Here is a 24238-nt window from a genome sequence, read left to right on the forward strand (position 1 = left end):
ATCGGCGCCGCTTTGCAGAAACCACGGACCTCTCCTGAACGGATGATCGCAGATGCTCGTTGGGTGCTGGAGATCGGTCCATCGCTGCTCATGCTTGGTGGGCATGCACCGGTTCGAGGTTCTACCGGTCGCTACTGTTCCTCAAAACCAAGCCTTCGAATACCACGGATCCTATTCGTTCCTCCTCGGCCGTGGGGTGTAGAATTCGCTCCCAGCCGGACGATGACCTCTCCTCTCTGCTACCGCCTCGCGCTCGTAAATGCTCCGCGGAATGCGACCCGGTGTTCAGCGATTGACCTCCGATTGAGTCACGAGTGCCCAAAGACTGCAAGTAAAAAAGAGCCCTGCGGATGGTCGGGCGTTATTGACGGGTCGCCGCAGATCTTTCCTAGACGCCTTACCCTTTTAAGGAGCTCTTTTCTGTCCCGTTGCTGCAATCGCTCTTTGGCCAGTTGGCCGTGTTGGTTGCGCGTACGCTCTCCTTGGCGTAATGGTCGTCGTGCCTGTCCCATAAATGAGGAATCAAATTAGGCAATTCAACACGATTCTGATGAAGTTTGGCTCACCTGCTTTTTCCCGATACCTTCCAGCGAATGTTTATTGACCGACCAAAATCTGCAATGCCGATCCTGGTCTGTTCGGTTTCGATCCGGCCGTCACTTCCCGTAGTGCATTTGCTTCCCTGGAAGCCGAAGTAGCTGTGTTGGATTGATCAGTAGTTTAGCGGGGATCTCAATTCAATGTCGACTGGGTCACCTCTCACCTGATTTTGGGATCTTTTCTGCGAGCACGGTCCGTGAATGCCAAAACCACGTTTGCTACCACGTTTTTCCTCTAGCGGTTTTCGTCCCTCCGTGCGTGTGTGCAGCGTTGGCGTCTCTGACTGAAACCAGCAGGCAAAATGGTCGCTGATGAATTTTTTGTTTGGCGATGTCACACAAAACACTAGCTCACCTGTGCTCACGTAGTCTGTCCCTCCACCAAAACGGATTCTAGATCTGTCCAGACGATGTCTGGCTTTCCTAAACTGGGAATCGGATTGACCGCAAGCTGTTGAAATTAACTTCTCTTTGTCCGTCCGGCCTCAAGGATGAACGCTGAGACGATGCCAATTGCGCGCACTGAACTGCACCGGGGATTAACACGACACCAACTGATCTTTCGCAAAACGCAAGACTGCTTTGTTCTGCCGATCATTGTACGAGTACCGGTCGGGGTTTTCAACTGATGCTTTCTCCCTCTTCACACGCTCGCCAGAAGACTCGATGCTCGATGGTGGTGTGGCCCACACGTTGCCGCATTTGCACTGATCAATGATGGGCTGATTGCTGATGATGAACATTGCTCTGCTGTGCGGGTAGCCAAGCGTGTGTGTGTTTTTCGCTTGCGACTAAGTAAACGGTGCAGCTGTCGCCTTGTTGACTGGTTGAGCATTTCAGAGGTTCTCTAACTGCGACTTACGTCCCGATGGTTTTTTATTTTTGGTTTGGTTATCAACTTACAGAGTATTCGTACTACTATTCTAACATATGTATGACTCAGCAAAACTAAACGTAACACAACTCTACCGTAGCGGAAGAATTTTTCATAAATCGATGATCAAGCGATTTATGAAAAATTCACAAAATCTTCAGTCATCCTTCTAGGATGATGGTCAGAGACAAGTCGGTCAACCTAACTCTTGAGCAGACCTCAAGTTACATCGTTTCCTCAACTAAAACCAAACTCATACGCAAGCCTCGGCTGCTTGCCAAATCTTCTCTAACCTTCAAACTGCATAATCTCAATGCTAAACTAAATCTCACGCCAGCTGCGCCTGGCAGAATCTTCGACCTCTCAAATCGTCTCTGACCAATGTCCTTGTCCAGCTTCCACGAATCCTACGGCAAAACACTCAAATCGGATTCTAGCCTATTGTATTGACTAAAATAGGCTTAATCGCACACAAAACATTAAGAAGCTATATTTACAGACTATCTACAAGGACAAAATTGGTTTGTTTTGGTGAGTGCATATTCTGAGAAAAGAAAAATTTACTAATCTAAATCGTCATGAGCCCGAGAAATAGGGTTTTACCGCGCCCCTGGTCGCGTTACTTTTGGGATGAAGATTTCATGACGACCCCCAGATCTTTAACCCTTGGCCACGCATTCGAATTGACTGGAAACACTTGAGGGTTCGTGTGCACCATCCAGTCGTGGATGTGCTTGGATTGCCGAGATCGTGTTCTCTTCCTTCGTAGTGGTGCCACTCATAGCTCTGTGTTAGTGAGGATGGTCGAGTTCTTGATGATGGGCTCGATTTGTCTCGATCGGCTAACGGCATGACCATTTGGTGTGCTTCGGTGTGAGGGTTCCTCGGGGTGTTGTTGCGCTTCACTCGTTGTCTGGATCGTTTGGTATCTGGAGCCTCCCTACTCACGACGGTTTTCAGGGTCCCAGTCTCCCTCGCCCGCTGTAGGCTGTTGGTTGCTGCGCATCTTCGTCCTGGTATTTGGAGCCTCCCTACTCACTGCTGTTTTCAGGGTTCCAATCTCCCTCGCCCGCCGTAGGCTGCCTGCTACGTCCTTCTGCTCTCTCAATGCCCTCCAGTTGCTGTCTCACTGCGCCTGATAGTGGCCGTAAGCTTCGACTCCGCGCCGAACCGATGTTTGGTCGTCGATCTCCGGGTCTTCACTCCTCCTATCAGAGAATACATCTGGTGCGTTGACGAGATCCCTGTGTCCCGTTTCCAGAATCACAGGGTCGCCATTTCTCTCGATTGGCGAACGGCTCACGTTACACCTCCTGGCGCGATGGAAGTGTTTAGGTACCGCATGTTGATCGCTCTTTGTAGTCTGTCGATTCGCTGGGCTGTTCGTAGTGGTATTTGGAGCCTCCCTACTCACTGCTGTTTTCAGGGTCCCAATCTCCCTCGCCCGCTGTAGGCTGATGACTGCTGTGCTCTCTGTACTGGTATCTGGAGCCTCCCTACTCCCTACTGTTTTCAGGGTCCCAGTCTCCCTTGCCCGCTGTAGGCTGATGGTTGCGGCGCTCTTTGACATGGTATCTGGAGCCTCCCTACTCACTGCTGTTTTCAGGGTCCCAGTCTCCCTCGCCTTCAGTAGGCTGTCGATTCGTCCTGGTGTTTGGCGTGTCTTCGTCCTGGTATTTGGAGCCTCCCTACTCACGATGGTTTTCAGGGTTCCAATTTCCCGCGCCCGCTGTAGGCTTCTTGCTACATCCTCCTGCTCTCCCAAAGCTCTCCAGTTGCTGTCTCCCTGCGCCTGATAGTGGCCGTAAGCTTTGACTCCGCGTCGAACCGATGTTTGGTCGTCGATCTCCGGGTCTCCACTCCTCCTATCAGAGAATACATCTGGTGCCTTGACGAGAAACCTGCGTCCCGTTTTCAGAATCACAGGGTGCCATTTCTCTCGCTTGGCGAACGGCTCACGGTACACCTCCTGGCGCGATGGAAGTGTTTGGGTACCGCATGTTGATTCTCCTACTTGCTACTCTTCGGCCTTCTGACGGACCGGGTGAAGATATCGCTAATCGTTCAGTGCTTCCGACGAAGATCGTGGTCTACACAAAGCTGGCTGATTTGTCGAGGTGGAGAGGTAGTCGTAAAGAAGTTATTGCTCATCACACCTGACTTTCTACCATTTTCCCGTTTGTTACGTGTTTTTGGAGCGTGGTACTCATGGTTGACAGGCATTGCCTGCGGACATAGCTTTAACATAGTGGAACCTCGTACGGATGTACGGAAATCCTTGCTGTCGACTCACAATCGGTGTTGCTGCGGTGGAGCAGTATTGCGACGGCTTCTCACCCTCAGCTCTCGTGGTCAAATCTCCCAATGATTGGTGTTTCTGCTAGCTTGACTGCTTCGTGGTTGACAGGCACCGCCTGTGTACATAGCTTGAACATGTTCGTTTAGTCCGCCTTGATGTCCTTCGCGTGGAACCTTCCCTTCTTGCCGCTCAGAACATCCTCTAGCACGTACAGGTTCGTCCCGATGATCTCCTTGACGATGGCCGGAACGAATTTCGGCTCAAGCTTGCTGTTGATTTGGTCCGCCTTCGAGGAGAGTACGAACGATCGCCGCCAAACCAAGTCTCCGACTTTGAACGCTACTGATCTTTTGCGAAGATTGTATCGCTGCTTCGCCCGTTGGTGGCTGTTCTTGATTCGCTCGATGATTAGCTTCTGGATTCGACGAATCGCAGAGAGTCGCAGGTCCTGCGCTACCTTCGGGTCTTCTGGCGTGTTGAGCTCCTGCTGCGTGTACAGATCCGTGTGCAACAACAGGTTTCGTCCAAAGTTGGCTTCGTGTGGACTGACGCCCGTCGCTTCGTGCCGAGCAGCGTTTATAGCCGCCGTGATCGCCGGTAGCTTTTCGTCCCACTCTCTATGATCGCCGTCCAACAATGCCCGGATGCAGGTTACTACGACGCGGTTGACGCGTTCGGCGTTATTGACCTGCGGACAGTAGAACGCTGTCTTCATGTGGCCGATCTTGTGTTTCGCTAGCCAGGACTTGAACACCATCGATTCGAACTGCTTCCCGTTATCGGACAGTATCAGCCGTGGCCGAGAGAACTTCAGGCAAACTTCTTCTTCCAGGAACTCCACCATTTTCTGCGAATCTGCTGCGCGCATCGGCTTGACAATTACGTATTTGCTGACCCAGTCGACTACTACCAACAGCACTGTGTTTCCTCGCTTGGAACGTGTGAGCGGACCGACAAAGTCTACCGATATCATCTCCCAAGGAGTCTTCGCCGGCTTCGGGTTTCCCATTTGCGGCATCATTATTTTCCCCGGTGCCTTGCACGCTTTGCAGGTCGCACAGTTCATAACGTAATCGTGGATCTCTTGTTGCATCTGTGGCCAGTAGTAGTGGGCTTGCAGCTTGTGCCAGGTCTTGTAGAAACCAAGATGCGCTGCTGCTGGTTCGTCGTGGAATCTTCGGATTAGCTGGAGCCTTTCTTCTTTCGGAACGACTTGCTTCCACCTGTGGTAAACTGCTCCCACTTCGTCCTTGCAACGGCAGTTCTTGAATAGCGTGTCGTTGGCTATGCGGAAGTCCGGGAACTTATCTCCTTCGCTCTTCACTCTTTCCACCAGCTTTCTGTACCACGGATCCTGAACTTGGTCTACCGTGAAAACGGCTTCTGCCACCGTCCTCGAGAGAGCATCTGGGACAACGTTGATGGAACCCTTCCTGTACCGGATCTCGAAATCAAACGCGTTCAGACGCAACAGCCACCGGCTCATCAAGGCCGTCGGGTTCTTCATCGACTTCAGGTAGCTGAGTGCTGCATGATCACAGTGGACAACGAACCGGATTCCTTCCACGTAGCCTCTAAACTTCTCGATCGCTCGGATCACTGCGAGGCACTCCCGTTCCGTGACCGAGTACTTCCTCTCCGACGCTGACAACTTCTGCGAGAAGTAGCTGATGGGATGTTCCTCGCCGTTGATCTCCTGCGTTAGCACTGCTCCGATTGCTGTGTCGCTGGCATCGCACGCTATGGCGAACGGTTTGCTGTAGTCCGGCATCGCCAGTACCGGTGCCGAAACCAGAGCTGCTTTTAGCTTGAGGAACGCTTCTTCAGCTATTGGATTCCAACGGAACTTGGTCTTGCCTGATGTCAAGTTTGTTAGCGGAGCTGCTAGCTGCGAGAAACCGGCGATAAAGCGTCGGTACCAGTTGCACACACCGAGAAATCGCTGCACTTCTTTTCGTGTCGTCGGAGTCGGAAACTGAACAATCGCTTGGATCTTCTCGTCGTCTACACGCCAACCTTGCTCGTCGATTACGTAGCCGAGGTACTTCATGCTCTTCCGGCAGAACTTGGACTTCTCCGATGAAATCGTGAGATTCGCTTGTCGTAGCCGGCGGGCTACTTCTTCGAGCAGAGCGATGTGCTCTTCGAATGTCTCGGAACAGATGATGATGTCGTCCAGGTAATGGAACACCAGCGGTTCTAGATCAGCGAATAGGTGGGTCATAAGTCGCGCTAGGGCTTGGCTTGCTGTACACAGCCCGAAAGGCACCACCTTGAATTGGAAGTGGCCTCTGGATGGAACGGTGAAGGCTGTCAGTTGTCTCGAACCTGGATGAAGTGGTAGCTGCCAAAAGGCATCCTTGAGATCGATCGAAGAAATGTATCTGCTGCTTCGGAGGTTGTTGGTGATCGCTGCAATCTGGGGTATCGGATAGCCCTCGTTCACCATGATGGAGTTGAGGTGACGCGCGTCCAGACAGACGCGATACTGCCCAGTCTTCTTCTTGACGGCGACCAGCGGATTGTTCCATGGCGAGAACTGCGCCTCCTCAATGACGTCCAGCGCGATCATCCGGTCGATCTCTCTGTTGACCTCCTGCAGAACGTACGGCGACATGGGGTAATGCCGTTGTTTGCGGGGCGGTGCGTTCCCTACATCGATTCGATGCTCGTACAGCTTTGTGCGTCCTAATCTTCCATCTACCGCTTTCGGAAACTTCTGAATCGCCTGCTCCAGGCGCCTCTGCTGTTCCGGACTGAGCTGCTTCATCTCCTGTTCTTCGCTGATCTGATCTTCCTGCTCCGTTTCGAGTGTGCAACACACCGCTTTTACACCGAATTTGTCCCAGAAATTCATTCCCAGGATGATGCAGTCTGGAATCGAAGGCACCAACAGCACTGGAAGAACTTCGTTGCGGTTGTTGTACACGATCGGTAAATAGACGAAGTTTGCGATGCTGTGTCTCGTGCCGTCTGCTGTCTTTATTCCGCCGCTGACGGTTCCTTTCTGCAATCCGCATTCCTCTGCCAGTTCGACTCTTCTTCCTCCTAGCAGAGAGCAGTTCGCTCCACTGTCTAGCAAAGCTGTCAACTCCTTTCCCAGCACTGATATGACGGCGTGCGGTCGATTGTCACTTCCGGGGTTGATAATGATTGAGTTGAGGTTTTGAAATTCCGGGATATCGGAGGGGTCTCCGAGATTTTGCGGAGAGCTGCTCCCCTCTACTGCTGGTTCTCCGCTTGGTAGTTTACCGCGTCCATGCGGCACGTGAAGCAACTGCGCAGCGAGTAGCCTTTCCTTCCACAACGGTAGCAGAATAGGATGGCTTGCGGCTTCGGACAGTCCATGAATCTGTGACCCTCTTCGTCGCAGTTCCAGCAAAGCATTGCTATTCGTTGGCCGTTCGGAGCTTCTTCCTGTTGTATTTGGCGATCTTCCCGTTGCCTGGCTGGTTCTGGCAGCATACGTTGGCTTCTTCGGTTATTGTCGCTCTGATCCGAGCTTGGCATCCACTGTCGTGCATGCCAGCCCTGTGCTCTTTGCGGCTGTTCTTGCTGTTGTTGTGGTAGCCGAGTCTGGTACGATGCGGTTTGCGGCCGCTGCTGCTGTGCCGGCGTTTGCGCCTCTCTTGTGTACTGCCGCGCTGCTCGCAGGACGTCAGCCTCTGTCCGGTTGTACCTATCCGTTGGCCTTGTCTGCCTTTCGTCGCGTGCGGCAAAGCTTGGTCTCGCAGATCTCCGCTCAATGTTCAACTTCAACGCGTTGACTTGCTCCACCAGCTCGTCGATGTGCTGCCAATTGTCTTCTGGTCCTTCCTCCGCTGCTTCGTGCTCGAATGCGCCTTCTTCTACCTCCACGGCGTGAACTCTGTTGAATCGCTGTGGCTGTTGGTGATGCTGTATCGGTGGTGGTCTGCTGGTTACTACTGGTGTAGCGAAGTTCGGTTCCAGAAGCGCGCTGTGCGGAATGGGAATCCTGCGTTGCCTGTTCAGAAGCATCCTCGTCTCGTCGTATCCGGTGCAGACTTCCACCATTTCTTCCAGTGAACGAGGCCTCGCTGCTGTTACGATGGCTGCGTAGTTCTCGTTCATGTTTTTCTTCACCAGGAAGAACTTTTCGTCGTCTGGAATGGGTGGATCGACGAAGCGGAAGAGCGCTGAGATGTCTCGGTAGAACTTCGCAAAGGATTCCTCCCTTCCTTGAAATCGAAAGCTGGCTTCCAGACGCAGAATTTGGGAGTATCCGCTGGGCAGGAATTCCCTTCTGATCTCTCGCTTGAACTGGTCCCAGGTCCGCAACAGGTTTTGCGATGTTGCTCGCGAGTACCAGTCGATTGCGTCCTCCTGGAGTAGATGCTTGATCGAACTCAGGAGTGTGGCATCGCTCATACCTTCCGACCTCGCGAATGTCTCCACGCGATCTAGGAACACGTTGAGTGATGTCGTGTCCTTCTCGCCGCGAAATTTGAAAGGCCAGTTGTGCACCGCCTTCTGTATTCGGCGATCGTCCGCTCGTTCCGGTGCTGGTCGATCTCGCCGGATTAGCCGCTCCAGGTCGTCCCGCATTCGGCAGTATTCTTCGTGCATCCGCTGCTCTCTTTCCTGCATCTCCACTAATCTCGATTGCAGCTCGTGAACTTCTCGTGATTGTGTTTCTCGAGCTGTCCGGTTCCATGTTTCTCGCTCCCGTGGAAGGTAGGGAGGCGGTGGTGAGGTGTTCCGTTGTCTAGGCTGTGTTTCACCTCCATCTTCGTTGTCTCGCGCTCGAAACGAACTCGAAAACAGCAATCCTCGTCCCTGTCCACCCGAGAATGACGTCATCAGAGGCGGCTGTGATGCTGGCGGTGGTGTGGATTCTTGATTTGAATTGTTGCCCACTGGAATCGTGGCATCCGCCGTTCCACCGACTGCTCCTTCCTCTTCGTTGTTGCTTCTTCTTATGGCACCCGTTGAACTTGTGTGGTTCACCTCATTTTCACCTCGTTGCACACAACTCACTACACTAGTACCATTCACTTTGTTGAGCAAAACCGTCACGTGCATGGTTAGCATCCCATGCAGCTCTCTCAGTTCGACCGGAGGGTGGATTAACCGTAATCTGTCGCGATAGTGGATAAGACGCGTTCGGCTTTGACTGATTGCAGCCCTATCGGCTGTTCGAATGGCCGCTTCAGTGCTAATGTGCAGCTGCTGTATCTGAGTTTCACAGTGTTCAATGTTAGACTGTGGACTCATTACATGGGCTGAGCTAGTGGGCTGGTTATCTCTTAAGGCTTCCTCCTGGACGAGTGCCTTTAGACGGAGGACCTTTCCTCTGTGGGTGGTAGGCCCTAAATTTACCACGTGACGCAGAGCCAACTCATACGTCACCTCCTCATCTGTTAAGTGTGTGTAATCCATGTCTTATGTTGAATCTTATATGCGTAAGGGCTAAAATTGTTTCGATAATCGTATGCCAGATAATCGAAATTGCACAAATCCAAATCTCAACAAAACCAAAACTCAAAACGCTAAACGGTAGTTCATAATGTGTGGATTTTCAGTTGGGCGCCAGTGTTGCAAGTTCCCGACCCGGTAGAGCAATGCTACCATAAGCGAAATGGGATTCGGATCACAAACACTGAAGGCTAAAGCACCACAAAAAACCAAAACGAAAATCTCATTCTACAAACATGTATTATAGGGTTTTGCTTAACATGTCGCCTACTCTGTGTTCCTAGCTCTCCTATTCTAGTCAACTTAATCTAAGCGTTTACAATGGGTTTGACTCACGGTTACCATCGGCGCCGCTTTGCAGAAACCACGGACCTCTCCTGAACGGATGATCGCAGATGCTCGTTGGGTGCTGGAGATCGGTCCATCGCTGCTCATGCTTGGTGGGCATGCACCGGTTCGAGGTTCTACCGGTCGCTACTGTTCCTCAAAACCAAGCCTTCGAATACCACGGATCCTATTCGTTCCTCCTCGGCCGTGGGGTGTAGAATTCGCTCCCAGCCGGACGATGACCTCTCCTCTCTGCTACCGCCTCGCGCTCGTAAATGCTCCGCGGAATGCGACCCGGTGTTCAGCGATTGACCTCCGATTGAGTCACGAGTGCCCAAAGACTGCAAGTAAAAAAGAGCCCTGCGGATGGTCGGGCGTTATTGACGGGTCGCCGCAGATCTTTCCTAGACGCCTTACCCTTTTAAGGAGCTCTTTTCTGTCCCGTTGCTGCAATCGCTCTTTGGCCAGTTGGCCGTGTTGGTTGCGCGTACGCTCTCCTTGGCGTAATGGTCGTCGTGCCTGTCCCATAAATGAGGAATCAAATTAGGCAATTCAACACGATTCTGATGAAGTTTGGCTCACCTGCTTTTTCCCGATACCTTCCAGCGAATGTTTATTGACCGACCAAAATCTGCAATGCCGATCCTGGTCTGTTCGGTTTCGATCCGGCCGTCACTTCCCGTAGTGCATTTGCTTCCCTGGAAGCCGAAGTAGCTGTGTTGGATTGATCAGTAGTTTAGCGGGGATCTCAATTCAATGTCGACTGGGTCACCTCTCACCTGATTTTGGGATCTTTTCTGCGAGCACGGTCCGTGAATGCCAAAACCACGTTTGCTACCACGTTTTTCCTCTAGCGGTTTTCGTCCCTCCGTGCGTGTGTGCAGCGTTGGCGTCTCTGACTGAAACCAGCAGGCAAAATGGTCGCTGATGAATTTTTTGTTTGGCGATGTCACACAAAACACTAGCTCACCTGTGCTCACGTAGTCTGTCCCTCCACCAAAACGGATTCTAGATCTGTCCAGACGATGTCTGGCTTTCCTAAACTGGGAATCGGATTGACCGCAAGCTGTTGAAATTAACTTCTCTTTGTCCGTCCGGCCTCAAGGATGAACGCTGAGACGATGCCAATTGCGCGCACTGAACTGCACCGGGGATTAACACGACACCAACTGATCTTTCGCAAAACGCAAGACTGCTTTGTTCTGCCGATCATTGTACGAGTACCGGTCGGGGTTTTCAACTGATGCTTTCTCCCTCTTCACACGCTCGCCAGAAGACTCGATGCTCGATGGTGGTGTGGCCCACACGTTGCCGCATTTGCACTGATCAATGATGGGCTGATTGCTGATGATGAACATTGCTCTGCTGTGCGGGTAGCCAAGCGTGTGTGTGTTTTTCGCTTGCGACTAAGTAAACGGTGCAGCTGTCGCCTTGTTGACTGGTTGAGCATTTCAGAGGTTCTCTAACTGCGACTTACGTCCCGATGGTTTTTTATTTTTGGTTTGGTTATCAACTTACAGAGTATTCGTACTACTATTCTAACATATGTATGACTCAGCAAAACTAAACGTAACAAATGTTCTGATTTAATTGCTCGCTAGGGGCTGTCCATTAATTACGTAAGGGTTTTTAGGGGAGGGGGGTTTGAGAAATCTTACGCTACATAAAAAATATTTGGTTTCTCATACAAAAAATCTTACAAGAGGGGGAGGGGGAGTTAAAAATCGTAAAAAATCCCTTACGTAATAAATGGACAGCCCCCTAGCACCGAGAGAAGGTGAAATTTAATACCACTCTTTTCACTGTTTAGCCATTAACTATCTCTACAACTTTGATGAAGATACGACATGTATTTCGGGTCTGAATCATGAGATAAAGCATGCCAAAATGCAGAACAAATTATTGAGTTACAATTATAACCAAATTATATCCACTTTTGTTATATTCTAAGATGACGTAATTGCGATCAACTGTATCAAGAACACTTTTATGTGACGTCATATTTTCTCTCTCCTGTACGTTGGACAAATGAGTCTATTTATAGACCAGCCGCCAAAACGAAGAACCACTTGATCGTATACCGCCTTTCACTTCAAGTGCTGCAATGGTCTCATTGATAAAGGCGCCGGATTGCAGTTAAAAGCTGGCGTCCTTGGTTCGATTCCCGTCTGGGTGAGGGTTTTTTATATACTACGTAGGGCAAGTTTTTTATACAAAAAACTTTTTGCTTAAAATAAATAACACTCTTAATAAAAATTACCCAAAAAATGAGTTAAAATTTACCCAACTCAATTTTTACCCAATTTATTTATATCTAATTTATAACAACATGTGTTATAACTTTTTGATCATTCCAATATTTATTATATCTCACGTTGTTATAAATTTGTAAAATTGTATCAACACCTGTTATAATTATGTTATGGCTAGAGCAATTTTAGTTATATTTTTTGTTATTTTAACACCTAACCGGCGAATTTTATAACTCATTCTGTTATGAAAAATCTTTGAAATAAATAACTCAATCGGTTATAATTTTGTTATGCCTTTCTGATCGGGACATCGCCACAACGAAGAAAGTGTAGCAAATGCATCACTCCAACTTCCAAGTGCAGTTTTGGCCGTGATGGATAACGCGCAGGTACTCAAGATAGCACCGACCAAAAAGTTGGTCGGTTTCTATTTTTTGCCTTTTTTTATTCGTTCTCGCTTCCATCCGCTTGCCGAGTGTCTAAAAATAGATTTCCGAGCTGCCGCAGGAGCTGCCGTCCCCAACACAATCACTTTCCGGCTTTGTTAGTGGCACAGATAACAGATGTTTATGCTAGAACATTTTTTCTGCAAAATCCTGTGTAAATTTTTGAACTCAAATACGTTGGAAACTGGTTGCTCACTACTGCCATCTATACAACTGATTGCGGCAATATGAACCATTTGACACGATTCATTTGCGCGCGCAAATTTCACATCAAAACAAAAGCAGTGTTTTGATTACTGTTTGTTTTTGTTTACATCGTGTTTATGAATCGCATTAATCCAGTGTAACCTCGAGTGTAACTAATAAAAACGTTGAATGGAATGCGCCTAAATACAAAGCGATCACCATCGAATAAGCTCAGCAATTATTCCCGTTGAAGCCAGTGCTTTCATTCATTTGGTGCAGGAACGATTGGCAACCGGATAGTGGCTAACGACAGAGTTTTTAGGGGTGAGTGTCGTCCACTTTGCCCTCGTTAATCTGATCCTCGTCGGGCAAGAATTGGCTACCGGGCTGTAACTGCAACAGTATTCTTTTACGGAAAGCCTGCACTCTTCCCATCAACAAAGTGCTTGTTGTTTCCGGCGAGGCAGGCTTTTTTGCATGGTACATCTAAGAGTTTCATATTAAATTTCGAAGGTTTGCAGTCGATAATCCTTCTTATTGTATTTGGGAAACTAACCTTTCCCCTGGCGGGTTGACCAGTTTCGATCTTTTTTTTTATCTGTATTAACGAAGTTTTTAGCCCTAGGCTAGTTCATCTCGGGAGCCACGCTTTACTTCCCTTCCGAAGGAAGAACTCACATTTTGCGAATTAGTCGGGAGTGGGATTCGATAGTTTCGATTTTTTTTGCTAGGCCACCGACATCATTCGGCATCAATTGCAGTCATGGACGCTAGCATAATCATCTGTTATCTGTGGTTCAGTTTAAACTAGAAATCAGTTTGTCGCTATAGCAAACTGAAAAATCGGTTGTTTTGAACTAGAATTCAATTATGTTTACAATTTATTTTTCTGCGTGTAGGCTAGTTTATCTCGGGACCTACGTTTTACTTCCCTTCCGAAGGAAGAACCCACATTTAGTTAGTATGTTGGGAGTGGGATTCGATCCCAGGTCCTCGGCGTGATAGTCAAGTGTTCTAACCACAACACCAGGCCCGCTCCCCGAAATTCAATAACAAGTTTTGTTAGATAAATTACAACTTAATACATAACAGGAAATTTGCGAGCTTGTTATTGTTGTGTTACATTCGCTTTAGAAGATAATAACTTAACTTGTTCCACAACAAAATATATTATTAAAATGTTATGTTGTGGATATATCCCAATAATTTGAACATAACATAACATAACATAACAGATTGCCCTACAAAACATTAAAACATATTAAAAAGATATATTTTGATAAGCTCACAATAACAAAATTATATTATAAAAACAGGCTATGTGATTCTGTTGTAATCAATTTGCTATTCTCCTCTGCTCGGTGTTCCTATCGGATTTCTTCGAGAAATTACTCCAGCTAGTTCCTTCTGGTTTTGCTCAGAAGCTGTAAGGAGAATCTCGGATGGAACTCCTGGAGGATTCCCGGAACACCATGAGAAATCCCGGTGTTCTTGTAGAAAAAAAAACTCTCTGTAGCAGTTCCTTTTATCAACGCAGCTCAAAGCTGAACAATTTATATTTTGGTATCGAGTAACATACGGAGTTTCTTGCATTTTTTCTTCTCCCAATAAATTGACCGAACTTTTCGAACTGCAGTAGGAGTTAATGTTGCCCCAATTCACCATATGAGTTGATACTATAATTTGATAGCGAAAGATAGGAATTGTAATTGGTTTGGAGATTGATTAATTTGGCTCTGAGTTGCGATGGGGATCTCGGTCGCGTTTCATTGTTCGTAGAAAAAAGTGAAACAGCCGCGTGTTTGGGGCAGGTGCACATTGTCCTTCCTCGTGAAGTGATAAAAATGGACGCACACTTGGTAGCCAACAGTATTACAGAAAATTGAAGGAGTCGAGGACTGGTTGCGGTCATTCGACGACATGAAACTGGGTGAGATCATTCCGATTTTTTTCTTTATATCCTAGAAAGAGGTGGGGTAATTTCGCCAATGCTTTTCCGTGAGGACTCCTGGAGTAATAACTGAATTAATCTTGTAGCTCTGGTGCTGGCCTTATATTGAAGCAATTAAAATGTTAGAAGAAAATAATTGCAGTTCACAACAATAATTGAGCAAATAAAAAATAATTGGCTTGATTACCTCAACGGCTGTTGATCACAGATAATACATGGGACTTCTCTTAGTAGTTAAAGTCATCTAAGCTTGAAAGTATATTCACCGTATACTCTAAGTTCAATACACCAAAACCTCTATTATTTAGGTAATGAGGCGGGACTGCCTAATTAGAATTTTTACCTAAATGGATTCAGTTTATTACCTAAATGGAATACAAGGTTGCAAAGAAATTTAATAAGGGAGAGTAACTAGGGGATTTAAAGGTGGTCCTGCGGAGTTTCAGAGGGCTTTCAAGGGAGTCTCAGGAAGGGGAGGGGCTTCAGGGGCGTTTTCGGGGGCTTAGAAGGGGCTCAGGTCAGAATTGTCATTCAATTGACTAGCTAGGCACGAAACACGAAAAACCTGCAAAAAATGTTAACCAAATAAATCATAATCGGGATGAAGACCGTGCCGTGTATTTTCATATAACTAGTGGATCAAATCACCTACCAAAGGTGGCTCCAAGATCCACGCCTCATCCTACCCTACTAACAAATACTCCTTTTCGAGACAACTATTGGGGATGCTGTGGATTCCACGGTTTCTAGTAACAACGGTTGTTGAACTAACATTCCTTCCCTTTCCCGATGACCGTAAGGACGTGGCCGGCGCCGTTATTGACTTAAAAATGAACTCTCGATTTGTGCACATTGAGAGTGTGTAGCTAGTCCCAAGCACCATTCATTGGATCTCTGTGAAACTTCGATTGTGCTGGTCAATCACGAAATAGCAACTACGATGTGTATGGTTATCTTTGCTTTGCTTTGCTTGGAGATTGATTGATTTGGCTCTATTATAGATACTTTCACCGGTTTGGAGATTTGCGAATAAGTAAATACACTCCCGATCAAAAGTTTGGGGTCACCCCCTCAAAAACATGCCATTTTTTTAGGCCCATATCTCCGCCAATTTGTGTCCGATTACAAAACCTGGTCTGATTCAAAAGATAATAAGACAAAGAAACTTTGAACATGATTTAGAAAAAACTTTTTCAAAAAAAAATTGTTTCTTAACTTAATTCAAAGTTGCCAAATTTTCTAAAAAATGAATATAAACTTACAGCAGTGTCGCTGGAAATTGGGTCGACCAAATTTTAAGATGAGAGCGGTAATATAACCTATTTTCTATTAGCTTTCAACTGCTTTTTACAGAAATTAGCCTAAAAATCTAGAAAAAAGTTCTTAAGTAAATTAACTCTTCATGTCATCGACCAAAAGTTTGGGGTCACCCCTCAATATGATGTATCAGCCAAAAGTTTGGGGTCACTTTCGTAAAACATGGAAAAGTGATTTGGTGATATCTTCGCCATCTATAGTTCAATTTTAACTCTTTTTGGCTCATTTAAAGATAATACACAAAATTTACGTTTGATGTCTTTAACTTAACGTGTTTAACGATTTTTGAATATGAAAATGTTATGTAAAGTTAACACATTTCACCACACTTCAAAAAATGAGGCAACTTTACGTTAAGTTTAAGAATGTAAATTTTTACAAATATGCGTGGTTCAATGTCTATGCAGTAAGTTTCATTCATTTTGTTTCAAATAAGCAAAGCAGAATTAAAATTGAATGAAAGATGACAAAGATATCAAAAAATCACTTTTCCATGTTTTACGATAGTGGCCCCAAACGTTTGGCTGATACATCATATTGAGGGGTGACCCCAAACTTTTGATCGGGAGTGTACCTCTTACGTAAATAACCTTTCCGAAATAAATCGCCAAGGTCTGCACCTATAAGGATATAAGATTTGGAAAACTCGTTAACCTAGAAAATGAACAGTTAAGCCGCGGACTACTAGAAATTCATACCAGCTAACGCAGAGATGGGCACCGTTAACCAAGAAAATTATCGTCGTTAACCGTTAGCGTTAATGCTTCGAAATTGAACGCGTTAACGTTAAATCGTTAATATTTTATAGAAATTTATCTAAGCAACCGCAGCTTGCAGTAGCCAAGGCAAACTACAAGAAAGCAAAGCAACTACGTTAGCTTTTGTCTGCGAAAAGCTAGTTTATGGGACGTATTTGGTTTTCCCGAATTTTGATATTTTTTGCTCAATTCCTACAACATTAATGTCAAAGAAGCAAATAACCACAAAACGTTAGAGAATGTGGTGCCTTTTTAAAATATTCAACTTATTACGTATATTAGGGTGTTCCAGAACAAAATCTATCAAAAATCCAGACAATTTTGCTCATCTTTCCTATCAGAGAAGTTAAGTGATTACGCTATTCTTAATGAAAGTATTTTTCTGGTAGGAGATTTTAATACTGACATGTTTCGTCCTGGTAGTGAACGTACGCAGTTCGAAGCACAGCTTTTTAGTCACTCTCTGACACTTGTTAGTGTAGAGCCAACGTTTTTCTACGATGGAGGTTGCTCGCGACTTGATCTTTCACTTACAAGCAGTAAGCAGAAAGTGTATTACGATTCGGCCAGGTCAGATTTCTGATATTGTCACATCATGATCTTATTTTTGCGTCGTTAGACTATGACATTGCTGCACCTCTCAACCGTTACACTTATCGTGATTACACCAATTTTGACTCACACGCATTGGAGAACACTATTTTATCAATCCCATGGAACCGTTTCTATGAATATGAGAACTCTTAATGACGCTATGGAATTCTTTAATGCGCATACCCGAGCAGGAGAAAATAGCTGAAGAATACCAAACTCAGGTATGGAAAACCGAATACCTACAACCTGAATGAGGTATTATAAGGCCCTGCATAAGAGGCAAAATACCTAAAATAATAACTGGTGCATATTCTGTGCATAACACGTGAATAATGACATCAGGTATGGCCAAGGGTATGGCAATACCTAAATAATAAACGGCGATTTTTCCATACAAATAGTGATTTTTCCATAACTGAATAATACCTCAAGCAGTTCTCAATACCAAACCAATAACTCGTCGAGGTATTATATAAATACCTAGAAAATACCAAAAGAAGTTATTTTCAATCGACCAATACCTCGTCTTGGTATGATACCTGATTTTGGTATGCTGCAGTTATGTGTCAGTTATTTGTTCCTGCTCGGGTATTAAAGAAGCACACGATATTTGTATTCCTCTACGCGTGGGTTCCATCCGAACGCGGCCGGCACAATCCATGGTTTTCTGCTAGTATACGTCAGTCGCTACTTGAACGGGACTTAGCATACAAGCACATACAAGGATTGGTTGCAAGCTACAACGCAATTGAAGAATGCGAAACGGCAACGATACAAGGTGAAAAGGAACCGTGCGAATACGAAAATAGCTCAGGCAAAACAACAGTATCTAACACGGTTTTTAGACAGCAGTACTCCATCAAAAACTCTCTAGATATCTCTGGAAACGGGTGAAGAGCCTTGGAATCGGAAGGAATAAAGAGTGACGACCATGTGAGTTTGATCCAGATGAGTTTAATCGAATGTTTCTTAGTAATTTCCAGAACAGCACCCAGCGTGTAGTTAGTCCGCTACAACCCCAAGTAATCAAAAGTTCCGCTTCCCATGACAAAACGCTTTCAAGTTCTGCGAAGTTCAGACAAACTTCCAAATGGAACTTTCTGGCTGCTTAAGAGGCTAACGATGAGCCTTGCTGGAACTTCAGTCATAGGTTCCGGCAAGGCTCATTATTAGCCTCTTAAGCAGCCAGAAAGTTCCATTCGGAACTTAATCTGAACTTCGCGAAACTTCAAAACTGCTTAAGATGCTACTCGGAACTACTCGGAGTTCAGTAGCATAGTGTTTCAATGAAGACTAAATTTATTTCTTTTACAGAAAACATTAAACAGTTGCATACACGAATAAAAGGCAAATATGAATTTGTCAAATCAATAAATACTAGGCTTGAGCCTCAGCTTGAGTCAAAGTTCTGTCAGAATCTTTTTAGAAGGCCAGCACGCCAGCGTGCTTATGTGAACTTCCAACTTCCAAAATTACTTAAAAATGAAGCTGCTTAGAAGGCTCGAACAAGCTGCTTAGCTTATGAAGTAGGTACCCTTTTATCTGAAGTTTTGGTTACTCGAGACAGCACCTTCGTCGACTAACAGCTTTCCTTTTCGACCGGTGCGGTACTGGGAAGTTGTCAATGCTATCTGGGATATTAGATCAAATGCAGTTGGCTTAGACGGGTTGCCGATTAACTTCGTTAAAATCATTTTACCACTGATTGTGCACCACCAAACGCGTTTGTTTACCATGTTTATACGAAAAGCTGCGTTTCCGGATAGCTGGATTAGCATGTTTCCAGTTCCAGCGATTCTGCCTTTTAAGAAAAAAGGACACCTACGCGACATTAATCTGCGTCCTATCAGCATACCCCTGCTTTGTCGAAGGCCTTTGAAAAGCTACTAAAACGTAGACTATAGCTGTGCTGAGCAAAACCTGGCATCGAAATCTTTATCTGACACTCGTTTTTGAACAAGTAAAAGGGTATTTGCATTATTTTTTTTTGTTTCAAGAATCCCTGGTCAATAAACTGGGACTTCTGCACTATTTTGGTTTCTCGATAATTTCATAGTTGATCACCATCCTCTAAGTGATTTGGATGATGCCGTTGAAACTGTTTATCTGATTAACCTCTACCACCAAGCGCCATCCAATCAGATCACAAATGACCAACTTTAAAACATCAAATTGATGTCGAATCCCCAGGCGACCGACCCGTCGCAACCCGTCAGTCACTTATGATCCAATTCATGGTCGATAAAATTCGATTTGATGTCCCCCGTCTGCAAAGCCATCAGATGATTGCCGCTCTGCTTAGATTGAAATGGGCTCGCACTGCGGAAGACGCGTTGTTCCGGACAGAAATGCGATGACGACGCGTTCATCCGACCACCGACCTCCTCCATTACATCAATCGATTTCGGCAGCTCCTTGAAGTCGCTGGCGACGGCGTTGGATGGATGCTGCTGATGGGCCATCATCGGATGTTTGTGTGTTTTTATTAATTTTTAATGAACTAGAAAGTCTCTGCCGGGCCGACCGTCGTCGGATGGTTCTGCTTCATAAAGTGACTGCGGCCGCCTCGTTCCCTCTGATGAGCCGGTGATGAATGAGTTGAAAACCAAGTGCGAGAAAAACGCACACTTTTCATCAATTTCCCATCTGCGTGGTGCCGAAATCCCTCTGGCAACTCAGCCGGGGAAAGAGCATCTTCTCGTTTCATGTGTCGACACCAGCACCAGCACCGCCATCACCAGGTTTGTAAGAACTCCTGCCGATGGATATAGACACATGAGTAGAATGATTTGAAGGAAGGTTCCATCCAACAGCAACGCAATACGGAAGATGAAAGGGCTGCGCAATTCACTGCGGAGAGACGCTGTAACCGCTTCAATCGACACGACCAACCCAACTCTTCACATGCGTTCATGGTTTCGTCGAGGTCGGAGGAAAAGTTACGATTAAAAGTCGGAAAACTACAGCTACCTACGGTCGGACTCTCTAGGGTGGTTGGTGCGGGAGGTGAGGACCATGCGAGCAATGAAAGTAAACGATTGGCTTGATGGAAGGATGGAAAATTGGAAATTAATTAACCCCTTTTGCGAGTGGAGCAGAACTTGGGAGAGAGGAGGCAAGTTTTCGAACGGTTGGCTGCATGTGGTTGAGGCCGGTTCGAGTTGAGTCATGTGTTGATTGAGTTTCCCTGGTGTGGTGTGTAGTTTTCCGAAGAACGCAGTCTTGATAGGGATACTTTTCCGAGAAAACTATAATTTGATTGACGTCGGGGAAATTCATCAGCAGAGAGTTGTGTGATGTGATTTGCACTTGAAAGCGTTTGGTCCGTTGGGGGATCATTGCTAGTTTGGCGGATGCTTGAATGGAAACTTCAATCACTGTCATTCTAGGAATCACTAACAAATGGATTTTTCACAATTTTGGCGCATTCTTTGCCACTTGGAATTGGAGCGCCATTCTAAGAAGAAGAAGAAGAAGCAAAATTAAAAGATGGTCCACCAGAAGCAAGTTCAACCCCAACTCAAAGGACCAATTGTTTTCATTCTAATCCCTTCCGGGAAATTCCAATAGTGTCAATTTTGTTTGAACAGGATTACCAACAGACTGTTTAATCGATATCCACTTCACTCGACCCGGATGAGTCCAAGCCGAGATCCGGATGCAATTCGGAATACCCAGTGACAACGCTCTCTCTCTCTGCTGAACAACAACGATCCACCATCAGGCGGACGGCAAATCGAACGGAAAAACAACAACACACACACTGCCTGCTGGAGTTCTGCTGGAGAGGTAGGTATTATTGCAAACCATTTACGTTTCCTTTATTCGGAAAACCTGTTGTAGGCAGTGGTGGAAAGCATCATGCGCTTGACGTGTTTTTTGGTTCGCATCAAACATAATCTTTGCTCACGCGCTCGCGAACCCAAAAAGAGAGAACGGTTCACGATTTCCCGGATCGACGAACCAACACAAAACAAATGTTGAACGAGCAGAATCGCAGTTGGTTCGCCAGAAAGATCACAATGTAAAACACTTGGTTTGTTGCCCTTTTTTGTACGCTTAAAGGTAATTAGTTGGGTGTTTTTTTGATTATACTGGTTAGGTACCATTCCAATATATGATATCGACGAAAAAGTTTACCAACATTTGATTTCATTACAGAAATATCGGCCGCGAACCTCTAAAATAAAAAAAGCATCGCGCTTGCAAAAGATGCGATGCACTCGTTGGCGTTCGTGTCGTACGATCGTGAGCCACAGACGTACGAACACCATCGCACAGCAAAGGTTTGCGATGCGATGGCATTTTTTTGTAGCGCGTAAGCACACGTTCGCGATCAATTTCCACCACTGGTTGTAGGCAAATGTGGGTGCCACTGGAGGACCAGATTAGTTGGTTGCATCACGGGGAATCGATTCCCATCTGAACGGATGCTTCGCTGCTTGAAACTGGACGTTTATATGGCCAAACAGGGCTACCGGCACGATTCTCTACAGTATGGGTATCTCAAAAAACCGAACTTCTGTTGTAAGCAATATTTTATTTTTGTTGATTATTTCCTCAATACCCAATAATCAAGTCTAGCCTTTGATTGCAAAGTTTTATTTTCACCTTAGTTGTGCACCGGTAAGGTCAACCGATATTTTATTGTTTTTTATAGATCATGCTGTAAGTGTACTAGTTAGTAGCACACCGGCAGAAAGATGGAAAATGCAAACTCACCAATGGGATATACCTATCTGTAACAAGGAAAAGTATTCCTGTAGATACAAGCGAAATGGATTTTTTTCTGGAATCCATTTTTAGAGGATTTGTTGTCCGACACAAAAACTGGGTCAGTTGCATATGGTGAAGCTTCACGATGGGATTTCAAATCTGGTTACCAAATACAATGTTTCTAAACAACTTGTGACACGGTGAAGGCTGGGTAATTCGCGCAATACAGATCCTATTGAGATCACCAGCCTCTGCACAGCAACTCCTATCCCTACCTCCAAGTGGCACCGACCGGACTGCGAGCAACCTTGGGGAAGATCGGGTAATCAACCCCGGTGGGAACTTTGGTCGTAGGCTGACAGAGAAGTGGCGGTATGCTTCTGCAAACTTGGGCGTCTGTTCTACAGGAGGGGCGGTTCACAACAGTGTCTGATCCCCATATTAGGGCGGCTGATCAACATCCGAGTGTCAGGGCGGAACTCTAAGCTCAGATGTGTACTATGGTCCTCCGGAAAACAGGCGGTTGGTGTCAGGCGCTACGAAAAAGCCATAAAGAATATTGTAACGGAAAATCAGCAACAGAATAATACGAACCGAGACCAACGACATCGACCTCAGCGAACAAAAAGGACTTGCGATTGGAAATTGGATACGTGAAACTGCCGAACTCTCAAGTTCATTGGGAGCACCCGTATACTCGCCGATCTACTGAAGGACCGCGGGTTCGGCATCGTAGCGCTACAGAAGATGTGGTGGACTGGATCCATGGTGCGAACGTTTAGAGGTAACCATACCTCCATAGATTAACGGCTACGCAGTCTTAGGGTTCAAAAAACGAATTTTATTATTCACCCGACGTTTCGACACGGAGATAGTGTCTTCATCAGGGGGGAAATAAATATTAACGTTTTTGGTCAAATGTTTTGTCTAACTTTAACTGTCTCGCTTTGTGTCGTTTTCATGACTTCGAAATCACTTAAACAGTTCAACGTTTTTTTGGCAATGGCAATAATAAAACTCGTTTTTGAACCCTAAGACTGCGTAGCCGTTAATCTATGGAGTCAAGATTACAGTCGATTCCCAACAGCGGTAATCATATCATCTACCATCACGTGAGCTGGGAACAATTTTTATCGTGATGGGCGATATACAAAGCCGCGTGATCGGTTGGTGGCCGATCGACGAAAAAATGTGCTGATTGAGAAGTATGCGATACAATCGCTGCCCAAGCCACGACGTCAAGACCATCGTAGAAGATCTAAGCGCTCATGTAGGCCAGAAGAAGGAATTGAGACCGACGAAGGGGAACTCGCTTTTGCGCGGTAGTGACTCTGGATGTAAGGAATGCGTTTAATAGCGCCAGTTGGTCTGCTATTGCCGATGCGCTCTTGCGTCTGGGGATACCGGAGTACCTGTACAAGATTCTCGGAAGTTATTTTCAGAATCGTGTACTGGTATACGACACGGAGGTGGGTCGGAAGTGCTTTCACATAACCTCAGGAGTCCCGCAAGGTTCCATCCTGGGTCCGGTGTTATGGAATGTCATGGACGACGAGGTGTTGAGGTTAGAGTATCCAGTGGGAGTGGTGATTGTCGGATTTGCCGACGACATTACGCTCGAAGTCTACGGTGAAACGATCGAGGAGGTAAAGTTGACTACCAATCACTCGATCAAGGTTGTGGAGGCGTGGATGCGGTCCAGGAAACTGGAGCTGGCTCACCACAAGACAGAGGTGACGGTTGTTAATAACCTGAAGTCGGAGCAGCAGACGGAGATCAGTGTAGGAGAGTGTACTATCCTGTCAAAGCGCTCCGTCAAACACTTGGGCGTGATGATCGACGATAAGCTTACCTTCGGTAGGCACGTCAATTATGCCTGTAAAAGAGCCTCCACAGCTATTGCGGCACTGTCCCGGATGATGTCCAATAGCTCTGCGGTGTACACCAGTAAGCGCAAGCTTCTGGCTAGTGTTGCTACGTCCATACTTAGGTATGGCGGCCCGGCGTGGGGCACCGCGCTAAGTACTAAATGCTACCGTCGGAAGCTGGAAAGTACTTACAGGCTTATGTGCCTGAGGGTTGCGAGCGCGTACCGTACCGTGTCACACGACGCTCTCTGCGTCATTACTGGTATGGTGTCTATCAGCATTCTTATCAGTGAGGACATGGAGTGCTTCGAAATGCGCGGCACAAGAGGCATACGCAGGACTGCCAGGATGGCCTCCATGGTCAAATGGCAGCGCGCGTGGGACAGTTCCACAAAAGGAAGGTGGACCCATAGGTTGATACCGAGGGTAGATAGTTGGAGTAATAGGCGCCATGGGGAAGTTACATTCCACCTAACACAGGTCCTTACAGAACATGGTTGCTTCCGACAGTATCTACACCGTTTCAGGCATGCGGATTCTCCCGAATGCCCAGTGTGCAGTGGTTTAGAGGAAACGGCGGAACACGTTTTGTTCGTGTGCCCGCGTTTTCGCACA

At 46.5% G+C, this 24238-nt stretch overlaps 2 protein-coding genes across 3 annotated transcripts in view; both read right to left on the minus strand.

Moving 5' to 3' along the window:
* The window catches only part of LOC109427861 (discoidin domain-containing receptor 2), a 961146-nt gene that overhangs the window by 538323 nt on the left and 398585 nt on the right, over window positions 1-24238 (minus strand). The window lies entirely within an intron of this gene.
* Window positions 6528-11106, minus strand: LOC134288005 (uncharacterized). Its single transcript, XM_062851498.1, has 5 exons — window positions 10506-11106; window positions 10315-10434; window positions 10118-10249; window positions 9953-10054; window positions 6528-9895 (listed from the first exon to the last, which is right to left on the minus strand). The coding sequence occupies exon 5, from the start codon at window positions 9170-9172 to the stop codon at window positions 6995-6997; it is 2178 nt and encodes a 725-aa protein (XP_062707482.1). The 5' UTR covers window positions 9173-9895; window positions 9953-10054; window positions 10118-10249; window positions 10315-10434; window positions 10506-11106; the 3' UTR covers window positions 6528-6994.

This window comes from Aedes albopictus, chromosome 2 (genome assembly GCF_035046485.1).
Source record: "Aedes albopictus strain Foshan chromosome 2, AalbF5, whole genome shotgun sequence".
NCBI lineage: Eukaryota > Metazoa > Arthropoda > Insecta > Diptera > Culicidae > Aedes > Aedes albopictus.

What these genes read in the sequence shown, in the direction of transcription:
- LOC134288005 (XM_062851498.1), bottom strand. Translation starts at nt 9,172, where the DNA reads ATGGATTACACACACTTAACAGATGAGGAGGTGACGTATGAGTTGGCT.